The 26639-nt window shown below is 35.9% G+C and overlaps 1 protein-coding gene across 2 annotated transcripts in view; it reads left to right on the plus strand.

Annotated features, from left to right (window-relative positions):
• DCAF17 (DDB1 and CUL4 associated factor 17) overlaps positions 1 to 26340 on the plus strand; it is a 40982-nt gene extending 14642 nt beyond the window's left edge. For both annotated transcript variants that reach the window (XM_059394149.1, XM_059394150.1), the window contains 9 exons: positions 170 to 259; positions 2455 to 2559; positions 2861 to 2966; positions 10325 to 10467; positions 13721 to 13830; positions 17320 to 17410; positions 18104 to 18187; positions 20684 to 20839; positions 21699 to 26340. In XM_059394149.1, coding sequence (XP_059250132.1) covers positions 170 to 259; positions 2455 to 2559; positions 2861 to 2966; positions 10325 to 10467; positions 13721 to 13830; positions 17320 to 17410; positions 18104 to 18187; positions 20684 to 20839; positions 21699 to 21845 — 1032 coding nt within the window. In that variant the 3' untranslated portion in view covers positions 21846 to 26340. The remainder of the gene's footprint in view (positions 1 to 169; positions 260 to 2454; positions 2560 to 2860; positions 2967 to 10324; positions 10468 to 13720; positions 13831 to 17319; positions 17411 to 18103; positions 18188 to 20683; positions 20840 to 21698) is intronic.
• Positions 26341 to 26639: the final 299 nt, after the last annotated feature.

A 26639-nucleotide genomic window follows, 5' to 3' on the forward strand; every position in this document is an offset into this window, starting at 1 on the left:
AACATGTATGCTTTCCTGTTTAAGTAAATTTGCATTGTAGATAAATGTTTTCAATTCGTGCAAACATCTACATAACTGTATGCTAGGACAGATGGATGCTTTCAGCTCATGAAAAGAGTGTTTCTAAAATTCTTTTGAGAGCTGCCTGTAATTTAATCTTTCCTTTTAGGCGGGCATTCAACAGCCTGTTTTGCTGTACCTTGCAGTGTTCCATGTTTTACCTTTTTCACTCATAGGGATTCTGGAGATCAACAAGAAGGTAAGAACTTACTTCTTATTTGACTGCAGTATTAATTTTTTGATAAAAGATGGGATGTCAATATATGTTTGTTTATTAGGTGTTTTGATTGCAAATATTCCCCTGACTGTAAAAAGCTTTCTGAACTAGTTTGTTTCATAGCAAAATTCATGAGAATGTTTCATTTAGGAAGAAAGCCTAATCATCCTTTCATCTTTCTGCATGTTCTTATGCTATTCAAATGGAGAGTACTGAATACCTTTAGTGTCATTAACAAACCACTACTTTATAAAATTATGAAATGAGTAAGGTGGTTTTTTTTCAGAGGGATATTCCAAAGCTTGTTAAAATGACCATTAGGAAGATGAAAAGCTTGAACAAAATGAATCATTTTAATTGCAAAATATAGATCTAAAATTTGTTTTATGTTACATAAACAAGACCTGTAATTAAATACGTGAGTTTTCCAACTTGTTCAGTTATAGGTTTTATTCTTGACATTTCTCTTGATTTATGGTATGTTATATGGGAAGAAAGAAAGGACGTAGTTCCTTTGAGTAAAAGAATCAGTAGCCTCCTACTTTCCATTAAAAACTTGTTACTTAGTCTAGGCAGAGAGTTATTTACTGGTCTATTCTACTAGTCTTTAATTAAGCACCTCAAGTATTACTGAGGTCAGATCTTCATGGTCCACTAAGAGTCATTAGCAAATAAGATGAACATTATAAAAAGAAATTTGTATAAGCATAATATACTAAGCTACAGGAAGGTGAATGAGTAGTGTCAGTTGCTTATTCATTGTATTGTGCCAGGCTCTTTGAGTAGTTTATAACTTTGTAACATATAGTGGGTTCATCTAGGAAGGTAAGCAGCTTCCAAAATCCTAAGTAAATGGAGAAGCTGGAATTAGAACCTAGATTTGACTCCAAAGTATGAACCAAATTTTAAAATAGAGTGGCTACTTTATTAGAGCACTCATTATTTGAAAACGTGCTTGAATTACACAAGTCCTCCTTTTCAAAGTGGGAAACAAAGATCAGCAAATAAAAAAATCATGAATTAGTCAAGATTGAAGCAAAGCATAATTATCTAAGAGATGACAAGAAACACAACTTATGAATTTAGCTATTTTCTTTTTGCTTGTGGATTGAGTAGTTATGTGTGCTTATTATATATAGTCTGTAACAGGAATGAACACTTAACTAAATCATAAATTGTTTTTATTTATTCCTAGATGCCTATGATAATCACGGGAAGGATTTGGTTTTGATTAGGCTTAGTTGGAATTGAAGCGTATCTTCCACTTCCCATGTATAGAAGACTACCCAGGGGCCAAGCCCAATATATTCTTTAAACTAGTTATTGGGGTAGTAAATATTCACTAAATAATCTGTGTTGAGTAGAAACAGAAACAGATTTCCACTTAATTTCCTCTTGTCCTTTCATTGCTATGAATATTTGTCTATGTTGGGTTTTGTTAAATATTAAAATAGGCACAGAATCAAGTTATTTTATCAGAGTTCTGTGGAGGACTATGGCAGGATCCAGTGCATTGAACAAAAACAGAAAGGAAGCAAAGAGCCAAAGCCTTACTCAAGGTTAGCCAGGCTAAATGTCTCTAAAGGTGCTTCCTTGGGCTTTAACATGTTTGGTTTTTATATGACCAAAAAATTAAGCGGTATTAGATATTTAAAGGACAAAGTAGTGATAAAAATCTGGAGTTAGCTGTTTTTCATTATAAGTACTTTCTTAGATCCAGTCTTTTCACTTTGAGGTAAAAAATAAGTCTCTTTATGAATAACATTTTAGCATGAAGAATGGGTCCCTATATTTACTCTACCGCATATATCCTGCAGGGTAGAATTAGATGATCTCACTGTATGCTGATGTCCATGAGGAATAGACTGTTATTAAAAGATATTAACAAAACTGTATAGCGAATGGATGAGGCAAGTGAATGCTGCTGAATCATTTTGAGGGTTAAGTGCTGCACCCCCATCAGTGCTCCACTCCCATTAGTGCTTCTGTTCGAGACTCTAGTGGCCTACTACCCTAATGACGTCTTAACTTCAAGTCTCTAAATTGTAAATTAAGTCAATGATAAGAGCAGTGTTGTGGTGGTGACCTGAATATTAAGCAACTGCCCAAACCACTGTGAACACTCAGAGGATTGGCCTTCTGGTCTTTTCTCAGGTGATATCTACCTTTCCCCTCAGATTTTCGGGAATGTTACAGATGCTACCTTGTCTCATGGAATACTGATTGTGATGTACAGCTCAGGATTGGTCAGACTCTATAGCTTCCAAGCCATCACTGAACAGGTAGAGAAGACTGAAATTTGCCATATTATAATATCTCGAGGTTTGGACTGAGGTATGATTTTTTTTTTTTAATGAAATGCTTTTAGAGTAAGACAGTTGTATAGATTTTAACTCTACAAAACTGTACAAATGCAGAAAGACAGAGTAACCTTTAAAAGAGGGGAGGGGAGATAAACAGAGAGGCCCTCAAGTCAGTGAAGATATTTTCTCTGTCATATACGTGTGAATTTGACTTTTTCTCTCTTCAGACAGCAAATAAGTAGGTGCTAAAGCCACCATTTTTGTTTTGTTTTGTTTTTAGTTCATGCAACAGAAACTTGACTTAGGGTGTGCATGCAGATGGGGTGGGACTGCTGGAACTGTAGGAGAGGCTCCTTTTGGCATTCCTTGTAATATTAAAATCACAGGTATGGCTACTATGTAGCATTTTTTTCACCTTAAAAAAATAAGTGGTCATATAAGTATTTATTGTAATCATCCAGATGTTTTCTCATAATTTAATTAAAAACTCCATTCATTTTACTTCTCTACAGCATATTCCTTGCTATTGAATAGGTATTATCAAAATCTATCATTAAACTGAATCTATCAAATCTATCAAAATCTATTCATTAAACTGAAGGCCTGGGGATACTGAATCTCATTTGGCTTTTAATTAGGGGAAGGTAAAACCCAATATCACTGATAAGATAAATGCAGATTAAAATTATCATAGGATAGATCTTTTCAGATTCTCAAATATCAAAAAGTTATATAACAGGGTTGTTAAAAGTATAGAAGTATGTAAGAATCTAACAGTATAATCATTTATTGTTGGGGTCCTTTGTGGAGGACAGTTTGTCATTGTGTACCAAAGCTTTAAATGTATATACTCCTTGAACAATTACGTGCCTAGGAATTTATACCAGATATATTCACATGTGTACAAAATGACAGATGTACAAGTACAACATTCTTTCTAATAGCAAATGATTGGAAATAACGTGTACATTGATAGATGACACTAATATTATCTCATTGTTTCGCTGTATCATAAATTTAATTGTTTTTTTATATTTATTTTTTTCATAAATCTCATTGTTAAAAAGAAATATTTTTTGCATTGGTATAGAGCAGTTCCTAATATATATTACTAAGTGAAAAAAGGAGTATAAAATTGTATATAAAAAGCTTCATTTGTATAAAGAATTCATATTCACACGTTAAAAGTGTACATATAAGCATATGCATTTAGATTTGCTTGAAATATATGAAAGGGCACCCAAAAACCTCATAAACATTAGTTACCTCTGAGGGATACAAATGAAAGGAAGACTTAGTTTTCATTATATATCTTGCGATACTTTTTGAATGTGGTGCTTACGTTGTGATTCCTTGTGTATGCATGTACACACATAGCTTCTTGAAATTTTAAGAACTTGACATATACTATTTTATTGATGAACTCTAAATTTGTTGAGCCAGTTCACTGCTTTGAACATGTAGGTTGTTTTTAATTTTCTGTGATTACAGATAATATGAGAATATTCCTGTAACTATTCGTGATTCTTGCCTGAACCAGTTATGTCATTTGGGGTGGCAGAATAGCCATTTGAAGGATTCTGTCATTCCTTCTACCTTTAATAACTGACATTTTTCTATAAAGAAAAACTTTCATTTGTCACCTAGGGATGAACTATAATTCCTCCTAAAAAGTCAAAGTAAATACTTACTCCTTTTCTTTAATTATCAGTTTTTGAACAAGGAGTTGGTGTTATAGTTACTTCCAATGGTGGCAAAAATTTTTAGAGGTCAGCACACATTCATAATCAAAAAAGACTCAAGGATTTTTATTTATTCAAAATTATATAGTTACAGTCATTATTTTTTTTTTTTAAGATTTTATTTATTTGACAGACAGAGATCAGAGGCAGGCAGAGAGGCAGGCAGAGAGAGAGAGGAGGAAGCAGGCTCCCTGCTGAGCGGAGAGCCCGATGCGGGGCTTGATTCCAGGACCCTGAGATCATGACCTAAGCCAAAGGCAGAGGCTTTAACCCACTGAGCCACCCAGGCACCCCTACAGTCAAATTCTTAATGATGTTCAAATTGCCCCAAAGTTGGCCAGTGAGAACTCCATGTTGACATTACCTCAATAGTCTTTGAGAATTTCCCTGCTTTCTGGAACAATAATATATCCCAGATTTTTGTTTTACTTTCCTTGTCCTAAGTCTGACAAGAAGCCATTTTAGTAGAGAACATTATCATTAACTGCTTTAGCTTCCTAGGGCTGCTATTAACACCACAGACTGATAGCTTTAAAATTTAATCTCTTATGGTTTTGGAGGTTAGAAGTCTGAAAATAAGTTGTTGGCAGAGACAACCTCCCATACTGTAGGAAGGAATCCTTCTTTGCCTCTTTAGCTTCTAGTTTGTTGCCGACAATCCTTGGCATTTCTTGGTTTGTGGCAGTGTAACTCCCATTTCTGCTGGTCCTTATAAGGCCTTCTTTACTCTGGGGCTTAGGACCCACCCTTATCCAGTATCACTTGTGCAAAGACCCTGTTTCCAAATAAGGTCACCTTCACAGATTATTAGGGGTTAGGACTTTGACTTATCTTTTTGAGGGACACAGTTCAACCTGCAACACAGACCAAGATCTGATTGTGCTCAATGCAATTGGTTGTCTTTATTTTTTGGTGAACAGAGCTGGGAAATAAAACAAAAATTCATTAGTTCATTCTCATATTTCCAATTTAATTGTTCTTTGATTTTATATTTGTATTTCTTTTGGCTCCCACTGAACTTCTTGATTCCTAATAAAATTTTATTTTAGTATGTATGTGATAATCTTAAAATTGCCTTATCAGCGCTACTACTAAAAACTATAGTGTGAAGGTTAAGATTTCTATACCGTTGCTTTTGTCCTTCATGTACAGCCCAATAAGTGTACTACAGAGTAATGTGTTAAAAGATTATTTGAAATTATTTTTCTATATGATTAGATTACCAGTTTTATGTAAATAGATTCATTTGTTTTAGTTTGTTTTTAATTTTAGGTTTGTTTTTCCCTTTCGATTTTATTCTTAAAGTTGTAAATGTGTATATTTTCAAAGGTCAAAAACGATATTGTCTGAGAAATTTTTCTTCCATACATAGTCCTTTTATTCTCTTACTTCCCTCCCCCTACCCCACCCTGCCCTTATAAGTAATCATTATTTTTGGTTTCAAGGTATCCTTCTATTGTTTGTTTTATAAAAATAAGCAAATGTGTGTATGCATTCTTTAAATGTTACCTTATTTCTTATACCAAATGTAGTATATCATATACTCTGTTATGTATCTTGTATTTTCACTTAACATGTATCTGAGTTTTTTAAACTTTTTTTTTTTTAAGATTTTTATTTATTTGACAGAGAGAGACAGCGAGAGAGGGAATATAAGTAGGGGGAGTGGGAGAGAGAGAAGCAAGGGAGCAGGGAGCTCAATGCGGGGCTCAATCCCAGGACCCTGGGATCATGACCTGAGCTGGAGGCAGATCCTTAATGACTGAGCCACCCAGGTGCCCCTAAACATTTTTTTTAGTAAAAGAAATATATAAGATTGACTACCTGTTTTTCTTATTGAAATAACAATGATACGTATATATATCATTTGATTAGTTTCCAGTGTACAGCATAATAATTCAGTTTTTCCCAGGCCAAGTCATCTCCCACTTGCCAGTGAGTCTTCATAATTAGGATATTACTAAGGCTAGACATCAGGCAAAGAGGGATTCTTGATGGCTTTATCCCTTAGCCATATTTGTCACAGAAACGTCCTCTATAGCTATAAAATTACAAATAGAGACTTTAGCCAAGCATGCAACGGCCACCTTTAACCAAACCCAACGTGCAGTCACCCACAAATTTGAAAGGTGGCCCTCCAAAACCAGGTGGGCCTTGACATCCTGATTGTAACTCAAGAAAAAACTTATACTAATATTGAGACTAAATATTTTGTATATATCCCTGATGACTTTAAGATATCCACAGTTTTAGCAGATAAACACACACAAATTAAAGCAGTATCTGTCTCCTCTAATTCTCTCAGTGATTGGATTTCTTTCTGGTTTAGCAGAAATGGATAGTCTTGGTGGAAAACACTTCTTTTCCTAGCTATGATAATTATGCTAGGTTTCTTTCTTTATTGAGGGAGCTATTATTATTACATGCTCTGCATAAGTATGTCAGATAAATTATCTCAATGGAAACTGTAGGAAGCATCTCATTCTTATGATGAGACTTCATGATTGCCTCCAATGCAAACAATCTGCCACTAGGGACCCTTTATTTAATGAGATAGCTCAGGAATTTTAATGTGTCTTAGTAGGTAGGATCTACAATCTTTTTCAGCCTGAAGAAGCTACAGAACATGAGACTTTCACTCTTCAAAACCCCTTAAGAATTAGGAGGATAAAAATCTTATAGTAGGGAATGAGAGAGAAACTGAAGGGGACCCAAAGAGAAAAGACTGCTTTTTTCCTTTGCTTCTTTTCCAGTTTCTATTCATGCTAGGACCTGCACCCCTACCCCACTTTACACATGCCTTATAATGCAAATAGTACATGTCCTCCTTGTAAGGGACAAAGAGTTAATGATTCTCTAGAATAAATAACATCTAAGGAAGAACCAGGTGAGAATGACTGGATGAAACTATCATATGTGCATTCCAGGCCACTGGAGCTAGACAGCTCCATGCCAAGACCCCCTAACTCCAAGGAATAACACCTGAGCCCTCTTCTTTGTTCTAAATGGTTCCTGGATGCCAGAGAGGACACATATGCCAGACTACCATCTTCAGTAAAAAACCCCAGACCCCAAACAAAGATGAAATTCATGCTCCTTTCCTTTCCAAGTCCCATTGAGTGTCTGTCTATATCTGCTCGCTCTATATCTTCAATAAACTCTGCTTTTGCCACAAAAAATTTTTGTATACACTACTAAGTGATATGTAGTATAAATCTGCATGAATCCACAGTAAATCTAGTTACCATTTATCACCATACAGTTGACCCCCTTCATCCATTTCACACACCCTTCAGCCCCTTCCCCTCTGATAACCATCAGCCTGTTCTCTGACTCTATGAACACCTGTAAGTAATGCTGCAATGAACATAGGGGTGCATATTATCTTTCCAAGTTAGTGTTTTCATTTAATTTGGGTAAATACCCAAATATTCCAGTAGTGGAATTGCTAGACCATATGATAGTTCTATTTTTAATTTTATTTATTTGACAGAGCACAAGGTGAGGGGAATGGCAGGCAGAGGGAGAAGCAAGTTCCATGCTGAGCAAGGAGCCCGGTGTGTGGCTGGATCCCAGGACCCTGGGATCATGACCTGCGCCAAAGGCAGATGCTTAACCAACTGAGCCACCTAGGGGTCCCCTATTTTTAATTTTTTGAGAAACTTCCATCCTGTTTTCCATAGTGCCTGCACCAATTTGCATTCCTAACTGCAGTGCCTAAGGGTTCCCTTTCCTCTACATCCTGTTGTCATTCTTTTTCTTTTCAATAATAGACATTCTAATAGGTCTGAGGCAATATATCACTGTGGTTTAAATTTTCATTTGTCTGTTATATCCCTATATTTTAAAATTGTAGAAAAATCATATCCTATTATAGCCATTCTTTTTATAAACCATACAACATTTTGCACAATTTATATTAGAACTCTGAAGTATCATTGATTGACCTTTTCACAGACTCAGAGCATTATAATAATTATTATTTTCGTTTTAGTGCCTCTTTCCACAGTCTAGCCAGTAGGAGCCCCTTTTGTTGGTTCTCTGATTCTTTTAACACTACATTGACATCCTTGTAAATATCCTTTATAGCAATACTGGATCGTTCAGACCTATCCTAAAATTTCCTCACTACAAAACATGGAATCAGCTACTCTCAGAATTTCTAGGACCCTCTCATCACTCCTTGGCCTTTTGGCTAAGATCAAGTGTAGAATTTCTAGGAATCTTTAATTGAAAATAGTATTAGAGATCAAAATTCGGGCTCTTGAGGTTAGTGGGGACCCATTAGAATTATGATGAACAGAGTCCTGCTGTTACTTTGGGGCCATTTTTAGCAACTGCTGGAAAAGCCTTTCTTTATAAATACATCTTTTAGGATTGACTTATTTTTCCTATTGTTCATACCTATTTTATATTCTCTACGACATACCTACTTGAAACTTTAACTGCAAATTCAAACTCTAATTATATTTTTTATTTTTATATTACTTTCCTCATTCACCATCATTTGATAGCTACCATATTATCACATATGGTATTTGTACTTCTTTCATAATTTACTTACTGATTTTTTTTTGCCCAGTTTTCTGTTGGGTTCATATTTTTCTTATTAAAAAGACTCCTTTATATATTAAGAATATTACTCTTCTCCTGAAAAGGTTTTTAAGAAAAAAGCACTTTAAGTATGCTTAATATGTTTATACTTATCTCTTTCTCAGGATTGTCCATTTGTGAATTCACTTTTCATTATTTTTCTATATATAGCACTAAGTAGTAAATTGTCCTTATGAAGAAGCCTAATAGAGTCAACGTTTCTGTATGTAACACATGACTATTGAGTGAATGGTCTTCCTATGGCAAGCCTCTTTACTGACAGTGATGGCCTCATAACTAAAGAGTATACTCTTAAGGTAGAAGGATTTAAAAAAAGAGTCCTAGATTATCCACCTACTGAAGACTGTGTGCTTTGTGGTGTTTCCCAAGGAGTACCCAAATGGTATTCTGGTCTTCTAAAGCCATAGTACCTTCAACTTCTGCATTTCTCTAAGAGTACATCTGTTTCGCTCTACTTAAACTTAGTTGTCATCAAGAAGACTAAGAAGCACCAACAGATACCTCTTTTATGGTGTCAGTCTTTATTTTATTTTATTTTATTTTAAGATTTTATTTATTTATTTGGCAGACAGAGATGACAAGCAGGCAGAGAAGCAGGCAGAGAGAGAGTTGGAAGCAGGCTCCCTGCTGAGCAGAGAGCCCGATGTGGGGCTCCATCCCAGGACCCTGGGATCATGACCTGAGCCGAAGGCAGAGGCTTTAACCCACTGAGCCACCCAGGCGCCCCTGGTGTCAGTCTTTAAATGACAGTAACTGACTAGGTGTATCTAAACTAGTTAACTTGTCTAAAGATGATACTACTAGTGGTGGCTATCTTTTAATAAAGCTTTCACTATGACAGGACCTGTCCTAAGTGGTTACATTCATTATGACTAATAACACTTCTACACTGGAAATCTTAAGACTTCTCTCATAAAGTTTGCTAAGTGTAACCTGCTAGTCTGGAAGATCTCTTCCTCACATCTGAGGGAATTATTAGACTTAATTACCTATTAGGATTATAATGAGTGTTGCAAATAGTATCTAACCCAGAGTCTGAGACATACATGCCTAGTAAATAGCAGCTCCTTTTATAAGGTGTACTTTGTCATTTTTTTCCCCATCATGGGCACCTTCAGCCCACTTTTTATCTCCACTTAGTTGCAGGTCACACATACTCTGAAAACAGATGTCTAGATTTTGACCTCATAACATTTATTTCCTACCAGCTTTCTCTTTTCTTAGCCATCAGCCTCTTTCCTGGTTATATTTTATTTCCTGAACATAGTAATTTTTCATTAATGGAAATTCACTGATGTGCATGCCAAGAAGGGTTGAATTGAGTTCATGAATGTTCCAAGGCTACCAGAGCGGAGAAAATAATAAATTCCTTTTGCCCATCTCTGCAGACACACCACCACTGCTCTTTGAGGTGTCCTCCCTGGAGAATGCTTTTCAAATTGGAGGCCATCCTTGGCACTACATCATCACACCTAATAAGAAGAAACAGAAAGGGGTTTTCCATATTTGTGCCCTGAAAGACAACTCCTTGGTAAATCATAAGTAGTAAAACTTTTTAGTAGTAAATTTGTATCAGAAATTCTTTATTTTCTACTTCTGTAACAAGAATTCCTAAGAATTAGTTTTTGTTTATATTAGTAATTGGTAAACAATGTTAGATACAGAAGGATACAAAGAATATAACAAACACTTGTGTATACTACGAAGAACTTATAAGATTCGAAAATTTTTGGAAACCAAAGATTTCTTATGGGATCTCTGCAAAACATTTCTGAAGCTCTATAGTAGAAATTATTGATGGAATATGTTCAGGCTGCTTCTGAAATTGTTGATGCAATGTGTGGTCGGTTCTGTTTTGTCATCGTTTGGTACTATTAGCTTCCCAGAGCAGATCCAGGTAGAACCCTGTTGGTCACAATGTAAGCATTGAAACATTGAATTTTCAAGAAGATTGCTAAGTTACTTATGGCAGAATAGGAAGAAATGGTACATGGTAAGACAATAGAAATTTCTACCCCTTGAATTAATTTTCTTTTTGAAAATGATTTACACATGATTTATAATTTAATTTAATTTAATTCAGTTCAATTCTTTGAGGGCCTAATGTGTGCCAGGAATGGCTACATACATATTCTCTTCCATCAAGTTGCTTATGCTCTTGAAAACACACATGTAGTTAAATAAGATGCAGCGCAAAAGAACAAGTGCTCTGGGAGTGGTGGAGGGGTTCCCCTTTGCTTTGTATTGCTGAGTTAGTGTAATTCATTTCTGGGATATCAAACATATAGGTTCAGCTAATTCCACACCCATCTCTTCCAGGATCACACTCTGTCACTGTTAGACTCAGTGGCTTTTAGTCATAGGCCTTTCACCTTTCACCACACCAAAGATCAATACAATCTTGAGTCCAGTTACCCATTTCCTTTGATGTCACTACCAGGGAACACTGTGTATAGTGTCTTATAGTTTTCTTTTGTGGGGACATTGTCCCCTTTCATTTTTTCATTTACCCATCACATGTAGCAGCTCCTGTTTGCCCCAACCCAGTGACATCTTCTTTTAGAGTGGCCTCTCTAGGGACTGTTTCCCGGCATGACAAGTCTGTGATTTGATTGTTCACCTCTCAGCCAGGGAACATTCTTCAGCTACCAGGACCTGTCACATCTCTCTTTAACTTAACTTTTCTATCCAGTCAAACCCTGTACGATTCACATTCTGGATATTTAGTGCATATTCTTTTTATAATAGAACTAATGATACATATTTGTGTGTGTGTGTGTGTGTGTGTGTGTGTGTGTGTAAAATGGCCTCCAAGATTTATATCAAGCATGCCTGTCAAGTACTCACTTTCTGTAATAACTGATAACATCTAGTCATATCTATATTTCAACATATTCATGAGCAATTGCCAAATCCAGAGGAAGTTTTCAATCCTTTTGCCAGACAGCTTAGATGTAGTCACATTAACTTAAGGATGCTTATGCCCATTACTTCCTCACCTGTCAGTCAGAATAGTAAGTAACCCACAAATACATGCAGCCAAACTGAAGAATTCAGAAAATGTTTCATAGCTTTCTATTAAACTGAGGTTTAAAATCTAGCATTCCAGCACATAACAAAAACTACAGAGGCTGGTAATAATGCTGCCTTATATTCAACACAAAAAGAGACAGTATTTCTTTTGCATGTTATAATAATTACAATAAAGGGAATTAATTGTCTAAGGAAAGATGTGTATAGTATGTACATGTTTTATTTTAAACAAAGGGACATCCAGAGCTAATACCATCTTGGACACATTAATTTCAGTGGTTTCAACCACGGTGTTTAAATTGATTTCCTTATATGTACAATGTAATAATTACCACCATTCCTATTAGAAATTATTAGAATACTAATAAAAATTCCTGAAAAATTAAAACTCACTAATATAGAAAATGTGTTAAAATTCGTTTTTTTAGAAAGCGTGGCATACAAAGCACTTTAGTAGGTGACATAGCCCTCACCTACTTCTCTAATCATATTTCTTTTGTAGGAGCCAAAATTAAAATTTTTATTCATCTGTACACATGCACATGTTACATGGATTAACATTTCTGTGTTTTGTGTTTTGGCATCTCTTCTTTTTAGCCATTTTCTGCTCATCCTTTAAGGCTTAGTTTAAGTTCTGTTTTTTCTTCTGATATTCTGCCCACCTGAGCTGGATGCTTGAAAATATCCTGTGCATGGCTTGATTACTTTGTTTTCTACACCATCTTTTTGTTTGTTCATTTTTGTTTTTGTTTTTTACATTGTCTTATTTCTGTTATGTTTCTGCCTCCCTTCTTGATTATGAGCTTTTTGAAGGCAAGAGTTATGTTTAGTTCATGTGAGGTACAAACACCTACTGTGATACCTAAAACATGTCCTGTCAGTATGTGCTAATGAAATTAATAAGTTAATATTTGGAAAATTTGTATCTAATAGGAAAGGTGGTGTCACTTCATTTTACATTGAAGAAATTAAATGAAATCAATGTATCCATGCTGGTGTTAGTTCCCAGTGCTCCTGTGTGTAAGGTAAAACATTTATGTACATATGTGATCATATAGCCTGGAGGTATCTTTTTCTTTATTTTAATGTCTAAATATCTTACCGTGAATAAATCTTTACTTGCCTAAAAGGCTGAGCAGTATTAGACCATTTCTCCATTATTAGAGGTTTATATCTGACTTATCCAAAGAGATTATATGACCTGTTTCTGAGATTTGGGGTTGGGGTGCCTGTTTATCTTTGTGTTAACCACTCCTTTTGACAGTTTATTGGGGATAGGCAAGGGAGGAAGTTAAAGGGAACTATGTGTGCAATATTTGTACAGAGCTATATCATGGAACAAGTCCTTGGATCTCAGAATCAGAGCAGCTGTTTAGCACGTGTAAAACATTGAGCAAATGATTCATTCTTTTTGTATATCAGTTTCCTCATCAAAGTGGGGATAATAATATATGCTTTGAGTGTTATTAAATGAGATGACTAAAACATTTACTGCAGTGCCTGACGCAAATTAAATGCTTGAGATATGATTACTGTTAAGTTATTATTTGTGAGGCAGATTGTATGGTACAGGGTAAATGTTCTGAATTTCTCAAGTAAGAATGGCTGTATTCAATTCTCATACATATCCCAGTCCAACTGTTGATATTTCCTCTTGCCTGTACCTTTGATTTACTGATCTGTGAGTGAAATTAGATTTGAAAACTTATTTTCCCCTAATCTCTATTTTCAATATTTTTACCCAACTTCAGGCAAAAAATGGGATCCAAGAAATGGAATGTTGTTCTCTAGAATCTGACTGGATCTATTTTCATCCTGATGCTTCTGGTAGAATAATACATGTCGGCCCAAATCAGGTCAAGTGAGTATTTTTATTCATTACTTTAAAGTGAAAGGTAGGTTTTAGAAGCATTTATTGACATGTTTATTTTTGCTAGCCAACTGTTGACTCAATTATAGAAATCATTAGCTTGTTACACGTTGTTTCCTCAGAGACTGGCATCTAGAAGACTATTCTTTCAGCCTCATCATTACTCTTTGTAGACATTAAATTTAGATAAATTCTTTGATGGATGATATATGGGTAAAAGGAGATTCAGATTGGCTTGTCCTCATCATGTTTTGATTCTCCAGGATTAAGGAGAGAAGTGATTTCTTTGTTCTAAAAGACGACTTTAGAACAGGAGTTGTTTGAAGTAAACCTTGTTTTGCTTTGTTGACCCACATCTTGCATACAGTTGACCTTCCCTTCCTTCAAACATTCTTCATTTGGCTTCCCTGACACCAGTTATGAATATTTTGCTCCTTAATACCCTTTTATGTTCTTTCTCTTCTACACAGACTTTAATTATTGGATGTCCTCAGGATTTAGACCCTATTTTCTTCTCACTCTTCATTCCCTTTCTGCATGATTCTGTTTATTGATTCTTCTTATTCCCTTGGCTTCATAAATCACATATACACCAAAACTCCAAAATTTATCCTAGCCGAAACCTCTCATCTAAGCTCATGCCAGAAATCTGGAATGATTCTGAGCACTTTGTTATACTTTTTGTCTTTCATCCATACATATACATATATACTCGTGTGCATTTTCTCTCTCTCACACACACACCCACAGATCCTTTGAGTCCTTCTTTTCCCCTTTTTTTTCTTTTCCTTTCTTTCTTTCTTTCTTTTTTTTTTTTTTTGTTGTCGTTGTTGTTGTTGTTGTTACTAAATATTTCTTAAATCAGCCTCTTTCTGCCCTTGGCCTGTTACCATGTTGGTCAGACCATTGCCATCACTAGCCTGAACAATAGTAATAGCCTACTTACAGGACTCCCAAGAATCCATTTTTGCACTCTTTAAGTCTGTTTTCTTCTCAGCAATAAGAGTGATTTTTAGAACTATTAACAAACACAAAAACCTAAACAAGTGGATTCTGCTTTAACCTTTTTATGGTTTCTTGTTCCTGAGATAAAGATCATCATACACTTAGCATGATCTGAAAGACCCTCCTCCCACTCAGTTTATTTCAGTCATGCTATCTTTTCAGACAGTCAGGGACCTCTTTCCTCCATTGGGAGTGTGTTTCCCCTTCCTGTTCTCTTAATCATCCCTGTTAATCGCTGTTCTCTTAATCCCTGTTCTCCTGATTTCTATTTATATTTTGTCCCCAGCTTAAATATCCCCCTTTTTTTTTTTTTAATATTTTATTTATTTATTTGACAGTGAGAGATCACAAGTAGGCAGAGAGGCGGGCAGAGAGAGAGAGAGGAAGGGAAGCAGGCTACCTGCTGAGCAGAAAGCCCGATGTGGGGCTTGATCCCAGGACACTGAGATCATGACCTGAACCGAAGGCAGTGGCTTAACCCACTGAGCCACCCAGGCGCCCCTAAATATCCCCTTTTAACAGAGTCCTTCCCTGATACCCCTCATTAGATTAGCTCCCCATCTTCTTTTTTTTTTTTTTTAAAGATTTTATTTATTTATTTGACAGACAGAGATCACAAGTAGGCAGAGAGGCAGGCAGAGAGAGAGAGAGAGGAGGAAGCAGGCTCCCTGCAGAGCAGAGAGCCCAACGTGGGGCTAGATCCCAGGACCCGGGATCATGACCTGAGCCGAAGGCAGGCAGAGGCTTTAACCCACTGAGCCACCCAGGCACCCCCATCTTATTTTCATACCAGCCACTGTGTTACCTTCCTCTAACACAGCAATTTTAATTAATTATTTGTTTGATTATCTGTTTAAATATCTAGCTTTGGAGTCATCAGCTCCATAATGACAGGGAAAGAGTCTGTTTTGCTGACTCTAACCCCAGCACTGAGCATAGCACTTAGTAGCACAGAGTAGGTACTAGTAAACTGGTTGAATAAGAAAGACATTATCTGCCTTCTCTATTCCTTATGTTTCATTTTAATTAGTTTACTTCTCTGGAAAGAAGATAAAGAAGATAAAGGGACTTAATTAAATAAGATTATGAACTTTTCTAAAAAGTCTTAAAAACTGTAGTTCAGCTTTAATAAAGCTTGGATCTTAATGCTTATTGCCTACTCATGTTTTCTTTTTTCTTTCTTTCTTTTTTTTTTTTTAAGAGAGAGAGGAAAGGATGGGCAAAGGGAGAGTGAGATCTTAGGCAGGGTCCACTCCCAGTGTGTACTGATGCAGGGCTTGATCTCATGACTGTGGGATCATAGCGTGAGCCGAAATTAAGCATCAGATGCTTAACTGATTGAGCCACCCAGGTGTCCCATAACCCATTTTTTTAAAGATTTTATTTATTTATTTGACAGAGAAAGAGAGATCACAAGGAAGCAGAGAGCCAGGCAGGGCAGGGGGAGGCGGGGAGCAGGTCCTCTGCTGAGCAAAGAGCCCGATGTGGGGCTTGATCCCAGGACCCTGAGAGCATGACCTGAGTCGAAGGCAGAGGCTTAACCCACTGAGCCACCCAGGCGCCCCACATAACCCACCTTTTTTAATAGTAGTTTGAGCTTAAGAAAATAAGGTCCAAATACACTGCGCCCTTTTGCCAGGTTCTAGAGGATAGGCACTTTTAAACATTGGCATGAATTAAGATAACAAATTGAGTAATTTAAAATCTAATCTGATTTCTTTGCCTCTGGCAAGCTCTAAGACTTCTGGCTCTTTGTAGCCACGGTATCTACTCCTCCCTGCTATTTTCTTTACCTGTGTCTGAGACTTTAAGCTTTGGGAACATTGTGCTTTTGAAGCTTGTTAATGCTGTGAACAGATTTGTGTGGGCAGTGGACAAATTATTTTCTTTTCTCTTCCTTAGTAAGCTTGATCCATTAAACCATTTGTACTCAGAAAACCCAAATCTTTAAATATAATCCTACAATAAAAGTATTAAGTAAATTGGAGTTTTTAAATATTACTCTTTTATGAAAACTCTTAGTTTAGGTTCAGTTGCTTCCAGTCTGCCTTTTAGTTAACTCTGAGTGTTGTTCATTGATATCTCATTCTATCTTCAGAAGTAGAAAATGCTAACATCTACTCTAATGCCACCGTTAAAGCTGAAACCTTAAAGGCCTATTGCAGGATGACAAAGATGAGGTCCTTTAGGGGAACTTTCATTAAGCCAGCTTGGAAGATGGCCTAAACTTGAGGAAGTGGCTTCATTATCTACATCAGGAATACCTATTGTCACAGGTTTTTTTGTTTAACAAAATCTGAATTTGAAGTTTATAGACACTAAAGTGATCAGACATTACTATTTCAGATTCCACAGGAGGAAACAAGAACTAACAGTTTTTCCTGTAATTTACATTTGTTGAGTTTCATTTCAGTAGTTCAACTTGGGTATTCTGATGATCTGTTGAGGTCTTAGGTTCTTTATTTCCCTTTTCAGAGTTCTAAAGCTAAATGAAGTAGAAAATAATAGTGCCCAGCATCAGATCTCTGAAGATTTTGTCATTTTGGCCAACAGGGAGAAGAACAAAGTAAGCCAGGAGTACTTTAAAATTCTTTGTGTATCACTGTCTTTCTATTTGAGAATATAGTATATAAATGTGTTTGTCTTTTAGTATGCTGAAAAGAACAGCACAATAAAAATCTGGGTTTTTTGTCTGTGCCGGTAACTGGTCTCAGCCTTGTGCACAACTGAGAATTGAAAAGAGCTGATTATATTGAGCTTAACTTTTGCTAATATCTGTTCCCTTTCTAAATTTCTCTTTAGGTTTTTATTGATGAATTTTCAACCTTTGGGTTTAATTTATTGTGCAAACATACAGTAGGTTGGGGTACATATGAATCTTTAGAAATCACATGCCATGCTTTAACTCCAAATAGTTCTTTCCCTTTAGTGTGCAGATTAAGAACATGAAGAGAATTATGCAGAGAGAAATTTCCAAAAACAGATCCAGTGTAGCATTGCTGTACTTATACTAAAGCAAAAATTAGAAGGGCGAGTGTATTTATTGTTTGTCTATTTTGGTATTTTATCCATTAACTTATTATGGTCAAGTATTTTTGCTAATTGGAAGATCAGAAATTTGATTTAGAATTTTCTCAGTAGAGGAAAGAATTGTGGATGTTGGATAAGGGTTAGTTGTTTAATGAAATTTGGTACAGTTTTGCTATTTATTGCACATAAAAGGACTCATCGTATCTTTTTATTTCTCTCCATGTGATAGAATGAAAACTTACCCACTGTTACAGCTTCTGGACGGGTGGTGAAAAAAAATTTTAACCTTTTGGATGATGACCCAGAACAAGAGGTATTACTTTAGCCAGAGATAGCAAATCAAACTAGTGTGTACTAGCCCTGTGATTTTTAAACGATGTTTTCCAGACTCTGGGATAGGGGTTGGGGGTGAGTAGTTCCATGCAGACTTCATTGGTAGGATTGTGCATGGTATTTCAACCAGTGCATCCGCATCACCCTATCTTCTCATACTGGAATTATTCATAAGATTATGTTTGCAGAAAGGTTCTTAGGACTGAAATAATTTGAAAAAACTACTACTAGCTTATTGTTTTGTTAATGTGCACATTTATAGGGAAATTTCTTAATAGAAAATACTTGAATCACATCCTGATGACTTTATGGCTTTTGCTTTTTTTTTTTTACTTACAAGACATGGATATGTATGTTAATGATCGTGGGCCAGGGAAGAAGGGTGTGAGGGTGTGATAAGATTATGAACTTTCAATTAGCCTCAAGCCTGAACTTGACATTGCCAGTCACTGAGCTATTACATTTTTATCCTTTTCTTTTAAAGAGGAATTGAAAGTTCTTACAAAATCAACTGATAGTGATCATGCTTCAAATATATATCATTGCATGAATTCTGATCTGTTTGGAGCAGAAAACTATATGACCATTTCTAGGTAGAAACATTAGAGTAGGCTTCTAAGAATAGTTTTTGAAACTCTTTTAAAAAGGTTGGAGGTGGCGCACCTGGGTGGCTCAGTGGGTTAAAGCCTCTGCCTTTGGCTGAGGTCATGATTCCAGAGTCCAAGGATCAAGCCCCACATCTGGCTCTCTGCTCAGCAGGGAGCCTACTTCCCCGTGTCTCTCTCTCTCTGCCTGCCTCTCTGCCTACTTGTGATCTCTGTCAGATAAATAAATAAAATCTTTAAATAAATAGATAAATAAATAAAAAGGTTGGAGGTGACTCAGTATGTTGCTACTCTCAAAAAGAAATATGTATACGTACATTTGTGAATTATATATTATATATGTACATATTTTATAAAATATGTCATGTAAAATATATAAAAATATAAAATAAATACATGTATTTTTTTGGACCATAGAAATCTATTGAGAACAAAGCAGAAAGCTCCCTGTAGATAAACCATATTCAAGAAAGACATACTAAAATTTCTAAAAGATAGCAAAAAATAATTAACAAGGAGAAGGTGGTAGCAAAGAGAGATATACTCTATATCAAGAGATTAGAAAACAAAAACGTTTAGCCTGTAAAAGAGAAGCTGAAAGAAGTTGGGACTCAAGACTATTAAAATCACTAGACCCAGGCAAGAAGTCTACTCAAAGTTTGACCAAAGTGATATTAGGGCAAAAAAGTAAATAGAAAGGAGCCATGTGTAATAAATCTCTGTAAATTTTTATATCATGGGTAGTAAAGGCAGAAAATATAAATAGATGAAAAAGAAGTTTGACCAAATGTGAGTGAAGGTTTAGTATGTGGTGGTTCAAAGAAACTTGTTGTGCCTGCCAAAATGTCCCTTCCTGTGGTCCATCCCTGGATGGCTGCCATGGATCTGCTTCCCCTGTGAGGCTGCTGGAGTCCCAGATTTACTTCCTTAAACAGAGTTTGAGGTTAGATTTTTTTCTTCCTTAAGACTTTACCATCATGAATCATTTCCAGCTAACATCTCTCATCCCAGTTCTATTCTGTGGGTTGGATTTCAGTTCCCAAATAATATTCTCCCTCAAATGTAAGTGGCCATTTTTGCTTTCTTTTTTTTTTTAAATATTTTATTTATTTATTTGACAGACAAAGTGAAAGGGAACACAAGCAGGGGGAGGGGCAGAAAGAGAGAAAGAAGCAGGCTCCCTGTGGAGCAAGGAGCCTTTTACAGGGCCCAATGCGGGACTCAATGCAGGACTCCATCCCAGCACCCTGGGATCATGCCCTGAGCCAAAGGCAGATGCTGAACAACTGAGCCACACAGGTGCCCCATCATTTTTGGTTTCTTTAGGAAACTGAAAAACGTTGAAAGGGGGAAAAAAAAAGATGGCAAATAGAGTCATAAATAGTATGTGATAGGCTATCAGTTCTTCTTAAAATGACTTGTGTTTTTCTGAGGAAAGATCCTTCTGACAAAGTGTGGGTCATTTTTAGGTTTCAGAACTGAACTTCATATTTTTTTTTTCTGAACTTCATATATTTAGTCCTCTCTGGAAGCTAGTGAACACACATATCAGAGGCAGCAGTTGAATACCTCTTTGAATTTGGAGAAGTTCTAGTTTGCTGTCATAATAGAGAATTTCCGTAACACTTTGGCTGAGAGCTACATAGACTTTGTTCTGTTAAAATCTGTAGGATACTGCTGCAGTCTTCAGAATCTTGGGACTTTACTAGGCATAAAAGTAGAGACCTATTTCTCCTTATGCTCTGACCCATTCATTCCTCTTTCTGCATTTTAAAAATAATAGAATAGTTAAACTACAAATAGAAATAATCCTAACTGGATAACTGGATTTTGCCCCTCTTTTCCTCTGTCTTATCCATCTATTCACTGAGACTTTTAAAATTGTGGACTATGAAGATGAGCTGGATTTGCTTTCCGTGGTAGCTGTTACCCAAATAGATGCTGAAGGAAAAGCTCACCTGGATTTCCACTGTAATGAATATGGAACTTTACTTAAAAGCATTCCACTAGTGGAGTCATGGGATGTGGTGAGTAGAGTCCATGGAATGCAAAATTGTAAGGATTTTCTTTGTAGGTGACATTTATTGGAACAGATGTTACTGTGTTCTTGTCAGTCCATGGTCACCTGTACCAGTGACCACATCAAAAAGGATATCATCCTGCAGGACAAAATGAGTACTTCTTAAGCCTTCCTTTCCTAGGAGTTAGAGGATGCCTCCTTTCTAGAGGCCTTAAAGATAAAATTTTATGTTTTATTCTGAGACATGCTGTCTATTTCCTTACCATAGTCTTTGGTTTTCTCACATTTTATAAGTTTGGTAGCATTTTTAAAAATAGAAGTATACTGTATTGAATGCCCCCAGTTACTTAATAGAGATGATATCTAAACATGTAGGGTTTGCAGGCACTCTTGGACATATTTGTCTACTTTTTTGATTATTACAGAACATAAAAACTGTAAGGAAGAGCCACTATTATTTTAATCTAGTCTTTTGTTTTATCGGTGGAGTACCTAGGAGGTTTAGCAACTTGACCAAGGAAGAGCCACTATTATTTTAATCTAGTCTTTTGTTTTATCGGTGGAGTACCTAGGAGGTTTAGCAACTTGACCACTGTCACACAGTGAAATAACAGTATTAGGCAATAGAGTCTGGGTGTTCAGATTCCTATGACCCAGCGCTCTTTCCATTTTCAACATTTTATATGATACTTTTCTTATAAATAATCTGCATATTCATAAGTAATGAAAATAAACGATTTCTAGCAATTGTTTTGTTACCAAGTGTATTTTTGAAGAGCCCGAGCATAGGTGCCATGACATAGTGATATAATTGCGAACTTGGTTGTTTGAAGAGGAGATTTCATTTCACTGTGTTTTCATTACAGACATACAGCCATGAAGTCTACTTTGACAGAGACTTGGTACTACACATAGAACAAAAACCAAGCAGAGTCTTCAGCTGCTATGTTTACCAGATGGTATGTGACCCTGGTGAAGAAGAAACAACAAACAGAAGTTGTGAAAAAGAGTGAGATAATTTTAAATTTTGAGATATAACTTATGAGAACTTTAGCCACATAACCCCCAGCAGCTATGTTCAATCCTCCTTTTTGTTATCTGCGTAGCAAGTTCTCTAGTATTTTCTAGAAAAGGTCTTGTGTTGTCTTCAGATGACTGTGACTTCTTTTTTAAATTCTTGCCATTCAAGGGGGTGGTAAGGAGCATTTTAGAGCTTTTCACTGGTGGTGGCGCAAATATTAAGTGTTGGGGAGCACAAAATACAAGTTAATTTCAGTTGTTGGGAGAGGGTTATTGATGGAGAAGTATTTAACATGGTTCTTAAAGGATGGTATGGAATTTTGATAGGTAAGACTAGACAGGAGAGACAGACAGATGTAGAAGATACAGAAAGAAATCCTCTAACCTCTACACCAAACTTTGCCTAAGGGTGAGAAAGGAGATCTGTAATGTGAAAGAATACTTTTGAGCCATAAATATGTCATCACATTTAAAAAATAATATATATGTATATGTATGTTTTATATTTATATATAACATTAGGAATTGGCTCTAGTTCCCAGATTATCTTTTATTCCATGGTTTTATTTTCTTGGCTTGGTGTTCCCATTGATTATTTTTCTATCATAGACTAATGTAAAAGATTCCCTTTATCTTCTTTATCTGGTATATAGACTGTTCAGCTCTTAATATATCTAAGAATGTTGTACTCATCTCACCATTCTATTTATTTGGTGAGTTTTCCAATTCTGCTTATAGGCAGTATTTTCATACCTATGCAATAAGATAAAGGTATCCTGGATCCCACCAGTTCTGCTCCTTGTAGAAGAGTAGATAAAGTCTTAATTCCTACTAGTTTGGGAATTGACTGATTAGCTAGAAAAGGCTTTTGGCTCTATCTTAGTTGTGAAATGAGTATTTTTTTCTTCTTTGTTAGGACAAATCTAAATTTAATTCTTGAACTCAGATAATCATTCTACAGATTGTTAAATAAAAGCAACCTAAGGGAGAAAATTGTTTCTTTTTGCTTCCTGTTTGAGAAATCCAGTTGCTGCAATCCACATGTTCAGCACATTTCTGATTCAGTCTCAAAAGAATAGTAAAAATAGAAGGGGAGGAAACAGAGTAAAAACCATTGCTGATTCAAATTTAAGGTTAAATTCAGGATTTTAGCTTAGATAATTTACATTAAAATTCAGTTTTGGGGGGCACCTGGGTGGCTCAGTTAGTTAAGTGTACCAACTCTTGATCTCAGCTCAGGTCTTGATCTCAGGGTCATGAATTCAAAGCCCCGCATTGGGGTAAAAAAAAAAAAAAAAAAAATTTAAATCCTTCCATTTTTCCTTCGGCTTTGGCTTCATCCCATGTTAAGAAGGATGTGAATCTTCCCTTTTTTGCCCTTGAATTTTGCAGATAAATTTCAAACTTATTAGAATCAACAGGGCTGAGGACATTCCAGACATCAAGAAATTAGTAACACAGTCCTTAAATTTAAAAAGAAATAAAGAGAGCAAACCTAAAACTGTCTTTTGTGCAGTAGAAAAGAAGATTGCTGACATTTTAGAGTAAGAGAAAATATTTATATGTGGGCTAAAGATAAATCTTTCTGAATCTGATCCAAAGTGTAATAACCATTTGGGAAAGCAGAAGTGATTACCTCATGAGTGAGATAACTATCTTCATGTATTAAATTCTATACTTTTATATCTACTAATTGAAAAATCTACTCTTGTTTTCTGTACCTTTAATAGTACTATTTAATATAATGTTTGAAGCTTTCAGAGCCTTTTAGAGACATGATCGTGGTTATAGCAGTTGAATAGGTATAATGTGCTGGATATTGCCCCAAACTCCCAACTAGACACTAACTGTATCTAAACTGTCATACCCAGTGAATTTACACCTTGAAAAACAAGTTCTGGATAAGAGGTAATAGATAATAAATGCCAAAGAAAAGAAAGAAACCAGCGTTATATGGGTTTCAAAGAGATGCAATGCTATATAAAAGCCGAAGGCCTACTCTCCAAGAGTGTTTCAGAAAAGGATGTCCTAAGACTTCAATCCTGTTTGGTTTTTTAAAGAAAGAGCTTGTAGAGTTTCCCCTTCTCCTCTAAGTCATTATCTTCTTTTGATGAAATCATAGGAACTCATTGGCTCAGAAAGGCATCTGAGAACTAGCTGAGATTCTTAGCTGCTTTTAGGCTGGGCAGGTATGAGTGGGTGGGTAGAATATTTCAAGGCTAGGTATGAACTGACCACTAAGAAACTCCTAATGTTTCACTACTGCCAAAATCAAACCAGACCAGGATCCACATGCCCTATAGCCAGGCAGGAAATACACCTGAGGTGAAAGTCCATAGGGAGTTGTGGGGAGTGTAACAAACAGAAGGGTTATGCCCCAAGTAAGAGGACAGGCTGCTCCTACATAGTTTCAGCCAACCGTAACAGTATGTGGGAATGTGGGCTACATGTTTGTTAACAGGATGGTTGATAAAAAGATGCCAAAAGGTAGAAGATTCTAAAGAATGTAGCAAGTGCATGGATAACGCACACAACAGGAAACAGTACAGCATGCTTCCCAAACAAGCTTCCCAGCTTCCCATAGGGCTACTGCAGCTGCTCATTCATTGCAGGCATGACACTGCAATTCTCTGGGGTGGAGGAAAGTGGCAGTTAATATTCTCCTGGCCCCATCTTAACCCCCATTGTCTGCCTGACTGTGTTTGAGTCTTTAACTGTGTGCCCACCTTCTTAACAAGCACTAGTGATAAGCATAAAACATTATGGGTAACATTTCTGAGTGTTCAATGCAAAACCGAGGGAAGCAGTATAGCTTCTTTCAGCAAGTCTAAACAATATGCTGATAAGTGTATTTCTGCATTTCACTACTTGCAATTCTGTATCCTCGCCGTATCAGTGCAGCAGGGTTATCCTCCTTTGACTTTCTAAAACATTTCTCACAATTTGAGGGGTTTGAATTACCTAGTGAGGAGAAGATGTTCTATTTAAACAAATTAAGGTACTCCACATTCTTCCACCAATTGAATGTTTTGTTTCTTGTATGTACTTTTTAAAAAAATGATAACTTACATATATTGAGTGCTTTCTGTCTACCAATCACTGTGATACATGTAAAACGAATTGGCTCACTCAAAATTCAGAATAATCATATGAAGTACAAACTACCATTATCCTTCCACATTTTGTAAATGAGGAAAGTGAGTCTTATAGAAGTTAATTTGCTCGAGGTCCTACAACTAGTAAGTACAGAGTTAGGAAACATCCAGATTTGTTTGACACATTCTTATGCCAGATTTCCTCCAGAGCTCTCAAAAACAAATGATTTTATTTTATCTCATATATAGCATACTTACAATGATAATACTGGTATAGGAAAATGCTTAGTAAGTGTTTTTTAAATGGTTAGATATCCAAATTTTGGACAAAGTTTGAATGAGATACAATTGGCCTATTCACATATATTACCTGATATAAAAAAAGATGATTCTTCTATTCAGTGGTTAAAAGTATTTAAAAAAAAATACAAAATCTGGTACTCTCATCCTGTTTGTGGATGATAATAAACATCAGTATTAGTAATTACTCTTAAGGTAACTTGGCTTCCTTTTTAATAATTTTTATAGTTTCTTACCTTTCTTACCATGTTTACATATGTTATCTAACTTAGAATTTCAATTTCAGGGAAAATTCTGGGGCTAATTTCTGGTCCCTGTGTTGCTATAGAACCTACCTCTGTCTTACAGAAGGAATAATTTATTACAGGCATAGAATATAATATTAGAAAAATAAGACCAACTGAGGGCTCTTCTCCATCATTTTAATATGAAAATTTTCAAACATACAGCAAAGTTGATGGAATTTTACAGTAAATACCCAATTGCCAACTTCATGGATCCTAAATTTTACATCTATATTTTATTACTCATCTATCCATGTTACTCTTATGATGCATTTCAAAGTAAATTGCAGACATCAGTATACTTCCCCCAAATACTTCAGCATGCATTTAAGTAAGTAGAGTTTAATGTTTGGTTTTTAAATTTTTTGATGTACACTTAACATGCAGTGAAATGCACAAATGTTAAATATAAACTTGCTGAGATTTTGCAAATGCATTCATCTCTGTAACCCAAACCCTTTTCAAAATTTCAAACACAGTAGTCATTCCAGAGAGTTTCCTCATGTTCCTTCCCAGTCGATTCCCACCCGACCGATCACCTGTTTTGATTATTTTGCCTCACAGATTAAATTTACCCATTCTAAAACTTGATATGAGTGAATTCATACAAAGCATAACGCTTCCTTGGTCAGCATGTTTTTGAGGTTAATTCATGTCACATATACCAGTGACTCATTCCTTTTTATTGCTGAATAGTCTTCTGTATGAATGTCAGTTTGTTTTTTCCATTTTCCTGTTGACAGACACCTGGGCTGTTTCTGCTTTTTCTTTTTCTTTTGCTATTATGAATAAAGTGCTCTGAACATGTATACACTTTTTGTGAACATATGTCTTTATTCCTCTTGGGTAAACATCTAAGGATGGAATTGTTGGGTCCTAGGGTGGGTGTATGTTTAGTTTAATAAGCAACTGTCAGACCTTTTTTCCAAAGGATTGTACCATTTTACATGCCTGCAGCAATGTATGAAATTTCCGGTTGCTCCACATTTTCTCCAGTACTTGTGGTTGTTAGTCTTTTTTATCTTAGCATTTATGGTGGGTATAAAATGTTTCCTAGTTGTTACTTAAATTGTACTTGCCCCTAGCCGCCCTCCCAGCAGGTTATCCT

This window comes from Mustela nigripes, chromosome 3 (assembly GCF_022355385.1).
Source record: "Mustela nigripes isolate SB6536 chromosome 3, MUSNIG.SB6536, whole genome shotgun sequence".
NCBI classification, from domain to species: Eukaryota; Metazoa; Chordata; class Mammalia; order Carnivora; family Mustelidae; genus Mustela; species Mustela nigripes.